The 11,053-nt window shown below is 40.9% G+C and overlaps 1 protein-coding gene across 1 annotated transcript in view; it reads left to right on the forward strand.

The window, feature by feature from the left end:
• Positions 1-7,078, forward strand: part of NTF3 (neurotrophin 3) — a 46,966-nt gene extending 39,888 nt beyond the window's left edge. Inside the window, exon 2 of the mRNA XM_058805610.1 lies at positions 5,959-7,078. Coding sequence (XP_058661593.1) covers positions 5,959-6,753 — 795 coding nt within the window. The 3' untranslated portion in view covers positions 6,754-7,078. The remainder of the gene's footprint in view (positions 1-5,958) is intronic.
• Positions 7,079-11,053: the final 3,975 nt, after the last annotated feature.

Genomic DNA, 11,053 nt, shown 5'->3' on the forward strand with positions numbered 1-11,053 from the left:
GTGAGGGATGGAACAGGAATGGAAAACGACCTTGTTGTGACTGAGAAAAGGCTGCCTACTCCTATATCTGATTATAGACCTGGAGATGTAGCAGGGATGGGTGATATCATACAGGACATTATTAATAGTGCAGTCCCCCAGTGGGATTGTGAGAGGATGCTGAGGACTGCCAAATGCCTCCAGGGAGCTCTCACATGCCCTGGTGTGGGTGGCGGGGGAGGGAGGTGCAGGTCCAAAACCTGACAAGAATTAACTGTGCACAAGGTGTGAGAAGTAGCAGCTGTTCCAAAGAGTGAGGTAAGCACAGAGGAACTGCTCCTGACCTTTCTCTTGTAATCAGGCAGGTATGTGTCCAGCAGCCTCCTTTGATTTCCAAAAAAATGTAGATATTTCTGTGGAAGGATCAAATGTAGACACACACCTGCCATTGCAATCACCTGTGTGACTCTACATAGCTCATCTGACAGTGCAGAACACAGACTGCTCCTTGCAGCAGAGGTGTTATCACAGAACTGGCCCTCAGGAAGATGTCACCGGTTGGGAAAGCTTTCCCCAGTGACGAGTAGGGTCATGGCCACCCCCACAGTGTTATGGGTTGGCTCCAAATGCAGAGGAGTTTTACATGCTCGGCTGAGCAGATGTCCTGCTATGCTTTGCTCAGCCAGTCATTTGAAAAAGGAATGTCAGTGACTCTGTGGGCTGAACTCCATTTCCATAAGAAATTAAGTATACACCTTCACTGGAGGTTATTGGGGCTCAGTGCTCAGATGTGTCTTCTCTTTTATAAATGGCCTTAAGTAAACTAATTAATACATCTGTGAGCTGCTGCAGAGATGAAGAAACCTTGGTGGGCTCCCCCTCAGATTTGCAGCTGCACTCCACTGCCAGTGTGCCAGCAGAATGGATTAGTTTCCAATCCCCTCACTCTAACTTCCAGTTTGGTTGTCCCTCGGGATGGGAGGGTTAACACTTTGGGCTGGCATCACTTGGTTTTGCCTCTGAATTCTTCAGCATCTCAAAGGGCCTGGCTCTTGTGAAAGCTTTAGTTTCAATCTGTCTCTGTTGAAATTTCCATATCCTGAGAAGTAAAAGCATTCAGGAGGGTGTCTGCAGGGACATTCAGCACTCTCCAGCAACCTACCTTCATAAATCCATCTTGTACAAACAGTTGATTACTATTCTGAAATACAGTGTAAATTTTCAGACACAGTTATGTCACATCCCCACCTTCTTGAACATTCAGAATTCTTTTCTTGTTCTGTATCTTCCCCATGTCCCCCAAAGCACAGAGGAAGAGGGCTGCATTTCTTCACAACATAGTTATTAGGAAGAGGGAATCAACAGGGCAGTCCATGACTTGGGAGGTTGTGGAAGCAGTGTTCAGCAAACAGTGACAATAATCATGCTTTCCTCTTTGGTAAAAGCTTGGAAAAGCTGTCAGCCACCACAAAGGATTATTAGTTGCTTGGTCTGAAGAGCTGAAGCTGCTCCTAAATTTTTAAGGAAGTGCCAAACACTTCAAGCTGGCTTACATAAGTCATGTGGGGTATTACAATTCTAAATGTAAAAATCACCAGTCACTTTTCCTTCTATTCCACTTTCTCTTAGCAATGACTTAGAAGTAAATACTTGGGCAGTCTCCCACAATACTAGGCTTTCATGCTTTCTGCAGAACATTTTAAATGATGTCTCGCTCTTCCCCTGTGTGCAATGTTCAGAAACTGACCAGAATAAATCACCACAAACAAAACTAAACAAAATTTTTCACTACTACATAAAGTGGTGAGTCTGGAAAGGGAGGCAAATGGTTTGCCAGAGTTTATTAGGGATTGAATTTATCAATGGAAGGAAGAGGTAAGTTTATTAACTTCTCCTTAAATGTAGATCTTGAGCCACCTAGCTCAGACAGAATTAATAGCCTGCTAAAACTGCAGCGATAGGCAGGAATACAAACAAAAAAAATAGAGTAAAGCCACATTTGGGAGATAATCAGATTTGAAATGCATGAACTTTTGTTTTCTGTGTTCTTTGCTTTTCCTCTCTGAGCCACAAATGTCAGCAGTCCCCAAGTCCAATTTGCTTAGTGCAAACCAGCCACAAACACAGCCAAAATGAACTTTTGTCAGGAATTTACATGTGGAAAATTCCAAGAAGAACCATGAAGAACAACAAAAATATCTCACTAGCATCACCTAACCAAGGAAAATAATTTCACTTGGGAAAAATCTTTCCACTTGTAATGAACAATCTGAATTGAAAAACAAAACAAAACAAAACAAAAAAATCCCAGTGAAAGAGCAGAAAAGGTCACATGAAGGATTTCATTCTTGTGAGATTTTTAGACCATTCTCCAAAAGGCCAGAGAAAGAGCTGCTTGTGCTGAAGTAGCTTCTGCTGAGGTTCACAGAATCCTGGGCCCTCCAGGAAGCTGGAATTTGAGTCAGTATTCCCTCAGACAGGACACATATGCTGAAATCATGCCCCCAATTTGAGTCCTCTCTATAGATAATTTACTCACTGGTCTGCACTGAGAAAGCATTTGTTCTGCTTTGTGATTTGCATTGTGGAACTTCTGGAGGCATGGCCAGAAACACCAGAATTATTTGCTTTGAAAATATGAAAAGATAGACATTTTAATGTTTTACATTTTCCTCTCCTTTTTACAGATTTAACAACACACATGCCAAATAAATCTCAAATTATCTGCAGTTCAGACAGGCACAATGTTCCATTTGGGCAAAGAGCCATTCATCAAAAGCAATACTCCCCAGACCTGCAAAAAAATATACTTTTAATGTGTCTTATAACCACATTACAGACAAGGCCATAAACCAGCTGGAGTTTTCCAATAACACTCATTTCTCCTATCTAAAATAGTGCTTTAGACATACTCTGAGGTGCTGGACTTCATCGACAGCCTGACAATTTTTAGTCATGGACTGCAACTTCTGAACAGCACTTTATGAACCTCCTAGGTTGGAGGAACTCCCTGAAAACTATAATCTCACCAATCTTTGTGGTTTTGCCAAAGTTTTGCACCCAGAAAAATATAAATATTTGTTCTAAAACCTTTTTACTTTTGCAGCAAATAATCTGCAAAATAAATCAAACTACAGGTTGAATTTCAAAGTTAGCATCATTCCCACCAAATCCGTAAGATGTTTCACATGAAGTTCAGGAAAACACTTTTCAACATTTTTCTCATTAATGGAGTTCCTCCACGGAGAAGAAAAACAGCTCATTTTAGCTTCTCCAGCTCTCAGGTCCCCAGCCCTTCCTTTCTGTGTGCAGCATGACATTGAGGAGAGCCTGCAGGAACTCCAGCCTGACTTTTCCCACCTCATCACACTCCAACTTGTGTGTTTTGCTAGTGCCACTTAATTTTGAGACTGAGCAGAGCAGGGATTGCATGCAGCATGAATAGTGCTTCTGGCTTTTGAGCTGAGCCATATCAGAGCTGTGCTCACCATCCTGTGGGCTTGTGTGTCGTCTCATGTGTGGATTCTGGGCGCTGCAAGAAATCTGCTCAATGACATCTGTTTAATAATATTTTTACTGTTTTTAAAAGAAAATCCTATGCTGAGGGAAGGCGAAATTGCACAGCAGCTGCGCAGACAGAAAGGTCTGGGCTCTGAGATCCATCTACATTAAGTTAGTATTTATTCAGGTATGACAGTAATTGTATGGTAACTGAACATCTTCGATTTTTTCCCCCCTCAAAAGCAAAACATTACTGCAGACAACAGTCTAGATTTAGGTGAACTCACACTGTGACAAACTGAGAATGGAGAAAACACATTTCTTGTCCATAAAAGGACAGCTCACACATACACAGAGGGTAGCTCTGATATTGCTGCTGTTCCAAACTGCAAAGTGGGGACTCAATCTTGCAAAAAGGAGTTTTGTTTAGAGTGGATAAAACGTTCTTCAGTTAAAGATTTTTTTCTTCTTTTTTCCTTTGCCTTCTGAAACAGAAAATGGCTCACCCTCTAAGCAGAAAATGATGATTTTTTTTTTTTTAAGTGGAAAAATTTCTGTTCAGGAGGGAGAGGATCCTTCCCCTTAGCACTGGTGATGCACATCTGGAGTGCTGTGTCCAGTTCTGAGCTCCTTAGTACAGGAGCAAATCCATGAAAATTATTAAGGATTAGGACAACTGTACCTCAACAGGCTGACAGAGCTGGGGCTGTTCATGCTGCAGAAGAGAAGTTCCAGGGGGATTTTATTGAAGTGCAGAGATACCTCACAGAAGGGACTAATAAAGATGGAGCCAGGCTCTACTCAGGTGTGTCCATGATAGGACAGAAGGCAATGGGAAAAAACTGAAATATAGGAAACACTGCTGATACATGAAATATATTTTTGCGGAGTTTAAGGGTGGTGAAACACTGGAATGGCTTGTCTAGAGGTTGTGGAGTCTCCATCCATGTAGATATTCCAGATCTGAGTAGGCAGAGCTCTCTGCAAGCTGCGCTATTTGATACTCCTGCGAGCAGTGAGATTGGCCTACATAATGTCCTGAGGATCCTCCCATCTGTCCCACGGTCTGTGACTCTGTGCCCTCATCCCAGAGTGCCAGAGGTCTCTGACATGTGGCAGATGTGTTTGCAAAGCAGGAAAATCAAATTCAAGGCTTTCCTGAGTAATTTGAAGGAGTATTACAGTCAGGGTTTATCACAGACTATGAGGGTGCTCTAAGAGTAGTTTTGTATTTTCTCCTTCAATCCACTACTTGTGCAGCAAATTTATAAGCAGGTGTGATCTTTAGTGAATGATTCACATCCATGACTTAGGATTTTACATTGAAAATTGATTTCATTTAAATATTAATGATAATACCAAATATACAGGTGTCCAAATATAGAAGGAAAAAAAAAATCTGTCCTCCCTGGACAGTTGCTCCTGGGTCTCAGCTGCACAAACAAGATGACAGAAAGGCTTAAAAAATAAGTGACAAATGAGCTTCTAGAATATGGACAGAAGGTAGAATTAGAAGGAGACCACAGGAAGCCGAACAGAGCAGTGCATGGCAAAGTACCAAGAAGTAGCACACTTTTAGAAATGGTTTTCAAAATACTGAATCATTGAACAAGATTTTTGAGTTTTAGGAGATGGTGGGGAGAGGGATGACCCCAATCTGTCCTTGAATATTTCTAATTGATGTCAGCTTTGTTTCACCTTATATAAATGTAACTTCTTAAAAAACCACCAAAAAAAAGATCCCCAGTCCTGAAAACAACTCCCACAAAATGGGAGTTGGGTCACTGGGTCCTTCTGAATTCCCCACTTGTATTATAGAGGCCTAATAACCACTTTCTGATTTGACTGCATCATTTTCCTTCAGGAACCCTTTCCCTTACTAGAGAGAGAAAGAAAACAAAAGCACTATTGAAACACAGGATTTATTTCCTTCTTATGGTAACATTAAATAGAAGCCACTTGATAAATATGAATTAGATGAGTCTGAGAGATCTCAGCACACAAAACCTGACAACAGTTAGCAAAGTCAGAACTTTTTCATTTCACATAGTGAAACAGTTTTCTACTGTGCATGATCCTGCAAGTTTGAAACTAAACTTCTCTGTGGAATAAACTCTGTGGAAGTAACTTCGCCTCTCTCTGCTGCCAAGCCCAGGCCATGCTATCCCAAGAACTACCTACCTCTGCAGAGAAAGGTCTTAGCTGATATATATGCCACTAGGCATGGAAAGGGGAAAAGCAAGGCCTAAAATATAGCTGAAATATTGAAAAAAAAAATTCAGAAGACAGTTTGCATTCATTATAAAGTATAACAAATTGCATCTTCAAAGAAACACACAACCTGTTTCCATACCTCTATATACGTCTCATATCTTAGTAACATAGATGTTACTAAAGAAATCCCAATTTTCATGTTTACAGCCTCTAGCAAACCTCCCTCTTGGACTGTTTTAACATTGACTCTCTGTTTCTTTGCAGATCTTACAGGTGAACAAGGTGATGTCCATCTTGTTTTATGTGATATTTCTCACTTACCTTCGTGGCATCCAGTCTTCCAACATGGATCAAAGGAGTTTCCCAGAAGATTCGATAAATTCTCTTATTATTAAACTCATTCAGGCAGACATTTTAAAAAACAAGTTTTCTAAGCAGATGGTAGACATTAAGGAAAACTATCAAAACACAGTGCAGAAAACAGACGCTCAGCAAGACATAGACACAGAGGAAAATGTGAAATCAGACTTCCAGCCAGTTTTCTCAGTGGATACGGATCTCTTGAGGCAGCAGAGACGCTACAATTCTCCCCGAGTCCTTCTGAGTGACAACACGCCGCTGGAGCCGCCGCCCCTGTACCTCATGGAGGATTACATCGGGAATTCCGTGGTGGTGAACAGAACCTCCCGGCGGAAGAGGTATGCAGAGCACAGGGGCCACCGGGGGGAATACTCCGTTTGTGACAGTGAAAGTTTGTGGGTCACGGACAAATCCTCCGCCATCGACATCAGGGGACACCAGGTGACTGTTCTGGGAGAAATTAAAACGGGCAACTCTCCAGTTAAGCAATACTTTTACGAAACGAGGTGTAAAGAGGCCAAGCCTGTAAAAAATGGCTGCCGCGGCATTGATGACAAGCACTGGAATTCCCAATGCAAGACATCCCAAACTTATGTCAGAGCACTGACTTCAGAAAACAACAAACTGGTGGGCTGGAGGTGGATACGGATAGACACCTCCTGTGTGTGTGCCTTGTCCAGGAAAACAGGAAGAACATAGATCTACATCTCTTTGCTATATAAATTATTACTTTAAATTATATGATATGCATGTAGCATATAAATGTTTATATTGTTTTATATATATTATAAGTTGACCTTATTTATTAAACTTCAGCAAATCTACAGTATATAAGCTTTCTGTCTCAATAAACAAGAGCAAAGGGTGTGTGCCTCTACCGTGGCCAACTCCGGGGTTTTTTAGACGATGTTTGTGACACTGCTTGTCGGCAGCATACCTTAACCTTCCTGTAAAATCTGTAAAATCAGTATTTTTCATTCAGTATTGTCAAACCAGTGACTGTCATTTAGTAAACTTGTTAAAAATCAGATCAATGCCAAGCCTTGTGTACATATTTATATTCCCTGCTCTATACATTCATATTTAATTGGATCTGCAGTGTTGACTCCTCACCACCAAAAAAAAATGGACCAAAATACATGTTGCAGCCTGCAGATGATGTCAAATTTTCAGGCATCAGGTAGCCCTAAAATATAGTTTCTGTGTACGCCAGTTTTGCCAGTGAAATGACCATTTTCCCTCTGATAGCAATTCAGAATGGCTGCTAATAATCCAGGAACATCCATTTGCGTTTACGAAGCACATTTGTTTTGCAACTGTTTCTAATGCTGCCAGTGCATCATTGAAAAAATATGAAAAAAATCTGAAATATTTGTAGCCAAAACTTGCTGAAGTCAAGAACTGATCTAAATGGATCATTAATATAATACATAAAAGATGGTTTGTTGTGCTCAGCCTCCTCCTCCTCACATGAATCAACTATCTTCTGCTTGTATTGCTGGATCATTCCTCTCTGAGTTTTTAAATTAGAAACAAAGCTGGGAGTGTCTTAACCTTGAAAGAGTTCTTGGCTTGTACATCGTAGTAAAGAAAGATGCGATATCCTGGCCACAAGCCCGTACGAAAGTTTCCTTCTCCTCAGTGATCCATTCTCCATCTTTCACAGGGGGAAAATATGTGTTGAACTGCTTGAGAAACCTGGTACCTTTCACAGGAATGTGAAATGGATGGTGGCTAAAATCCATGAAGTCTATAGTTATACTGAAGTTGCCCAATTAAACATATGAGTTGTTGCTTAGGAGAGACAAATGTGCTAGCGTGTATTTACCTCTGAGTCTTCTGTGGATTGTCATGTAGCCCCACTGACAACAGGAATAATGACACTACTTGAAGAGATGTCCCATTACACGTTAGCTGTGCAATGCCATGGTTGGGATCCCACTCCCAGGAAGCAAATGAGAGTTCATGTCTAGGAACAGAATTCAAATTGAGCCGCATGTTATCTGTGTCCAGATAGATCTAACCCACAGCCAGGGCTGGGAAATACCAGCTATTCAGAAAGTTCTACCCTCATTTATTTTCTGAGGGGTTTACACATATAGCCTTTGCTGCCATAGCATGTTCAGCATCACAAATGGAAATGAGATCAGAGCCCTCAAACATGAGGCTGCAGGACGCCTTTGCTCATGCAGCTTTCACCCCTGGAAAACCAGCTTCAAACATGCAACAGGCCATGAAAGGCAGCAAATCGTGGGGTATCCCGTAATCCCTTACAGAGAGCACTGCACACCATAAAACCACCTGGAGCTGGACAGGTTGCCTTGAGGCCAAGCAATGGAACAGTCCTGTCTTGGAAAGCCAGGTTAGAGCATGTGGGTATTTTCTTCAGGGGAGGCCAGAAGCAAAGCTTTTGAGAACCATCTCAATTTTCAGCACGAGGCCAGGGTATTTACCTCACAGGAAGTATCATCACTTTCAGCACTAAATCCTAACTTTGCTTCAAGCAATAACCACTTCAGAGGTTCAATACAAGGCAGTCATTAAAATGAGAGGATGGAATATAACATGGAAGTCAGTATCTGACAGATCTGATTAGAATATTTCTCATTTCTTGGCAAAATTTTTCAAAAGAAAAAAACCCAACCCCACAGAGCTTTTGCTACTTTTTCCAGTAGGAAAGTTTAAGCTTTAACTAACCATTTTGGCTTGGGGGAATAAGCATATTTTTCAGAGTTCTGCCACACTGGATTTTTTTGTAAATGAAAAGCTTGATTTTACACCCTGAGTTCCCAAATAAAGATCTTTTGCACATGCTGGGAGCAATTGAGAGCTTATATAGTTATGGATCACTAACTTTAGAGATCTCCTTGTTTCACTGTGCCACATAGGTCCATCTCCATGTGAGAAGAGGAGGTAAGGAGACCAATCCCATTAATCAGAAACTGCCTTGTTTGGAAGTGTGGATGTCACTTTTGTTTACATAAATCCATGTCTCCAGATTTTGTTACTGTAAATTCAGAGAAGATCTGTTGAAGACAGGAAAGAAAATATAGCTGTATAACAATATAGACAACATCAGAGTTGATTCTAATGCCTTTTTTTTTATGCTCACTGAAAATCACGGGAGGTTCATTCCTTAAGGGTTCAAAGAAAGCCATCTGTCACTTTCCACTGTAAATCCAGTAACAGGAACTGGTCTTTGACTCTTGACTTTAACAAGTATTTTACAAAGCAGCCAGCAAAAATATCTCAGAGTAAATATGCCTGTCATCTGAAACACATGAGATGTGTGTTGTGTACGGTTATTAGACTGGTTGCCCCTTTCCCATCCCAGGAAAACAATGAGTGGAAGTGTTACCCTCTGGATCTGATCCAGCTTCCACTAAACTCAATGGCAGAAAAAAAAAATCTCACCTTCTCTGGTGGAATCTGGATCAGGCCTCAAGCGAAGAAAAACCTGCGCATTTCGACCCGAGAGCAAAGTAATCCCACACATCAGTAACACTTTCCTGTAAATCCTGTGTATGCATAAGATGCTGTATAATTTTGTAATGAGTTTGTAAACAAAGGCTGTAATAAATTTATTAAGGTCTAATTCTCTTTTCACTGTAGCCAGGGATGGTTTTATTGCCAACTTTGGTCATGGCACAATGAATTCAAAATTCGTATCCAACTTTTTTTTGTTTGTGTTAAGCAATTAAACAAAATATTCAGCTCTCAATGCCAGTTTAATTTAAGCATTCTAAAAATCACTTCCATTAGGCAGCTCAGATGCTCTGTCAATATTGTTTTGCCAATAGATGATTATAAACACACATTATATTTAGATTTTCTCCCAAATGACTAAATGCTATTCTGAAATTGCCTGTCTGTGTCAAAATATATTTCCTCTGCTTTTTCCCCCCTAGTTTTTTTCCAGTCCATTTAGTAACAGCAAAAAATGCTCCACTGAGGTTTTGGAAAACCATCTGCATTTATTTTACCACCTTTGAACATGTGTTCAGGAATGAAGTCTGTGCAGAGAGTTTACTGCTACCAAGAGATTTGTGCGGCTGCACCAGGAAGAAACTTTGACTGGACTTTACAGAGTGTGTGCTCAAAACCACTCTGCTCATACTCTGTTATTTCAATTCTTTAGCAACCCGAGGCTTTTGCATTGTGTATCTGCAGACAATACCAAACAGGAAACAAGCCTGATCAGGAGTTTCAAAATTAAAAATTTCATTATAATGACCTGCTATCTCTGACCTCTTGGCAAATGCAAACATTTGCGCAGCAAAGTCAAGCACAGGAACATTTGTTTCATTTAATAGAAATATTCCGGCAAAAGCAACGGGATTCTGTGCTCTCTGCCCTTGCTAAGCATGTGTAGTTCATCGTGGATATGGACAGGAGGAGGAAGAGGAGTAGAATCAGATAAAAAGCACCAGAGCTTGTAAGAAGTTAAAAGCTGTGCTCCAGCTTGGAGATTCTTAAAGTGTGGAGGGGTTGTTCTCTGAAATGCTTTGTCTGTATTTTGTTACAGCAGATGGCAGAATGACGAAGCAAGCACAGATGTGGTGTAAAAAAACCAAGCAATATGAGGATAACAAAAAACTTTCCCGGGAAAGTCGGCCACTTGCTACCACTGTGGATCCCTGCAGTTCTGGGCAGGTGACTGCAGAGTTCAGCTATGACCTGGGGGGGAGGGGGCAGCACTTTACATTCATGAGCTGGATAGTTTTCTTTCCTCTACTTTTTTTCTTGTCCCTTTGAGTTTTTTGTTTATTTGTTTGTTTGTTATGGTAATCTCTAGCTGCTTTGGCACCTCTGATGAACAATGAGTGATAATGCTTTGCATGAATGTCCCCAAATACAGATTTCTCCTTTGTTTTAGAACTGAGCTTTGAAGCCAGCAGTGCCTGAAAGCCTTATTTTCATCACAGAACTGGCCTTTTGATGTCATGACCTCATGTTTCTGGACATTTTGATCACAGGGCTCTATTTTGGAGCTCTTATC

The sequence above is a fragment of the Ammospiza caudacuta genome, chromosome 5 (assembly GCF_027887145.1).
Source record: "Ammospiza caudacuta isolate bAmmCau1 chromosome 5, bAmmCau1.pri, whole genome shotgun sequence".
Lineage (NCBI taxonomy): Eukaryota > Metazoa > Chordata > Aves > Passeriformes > Passerellidae > Ammospiza > Ammospiza caudacuta.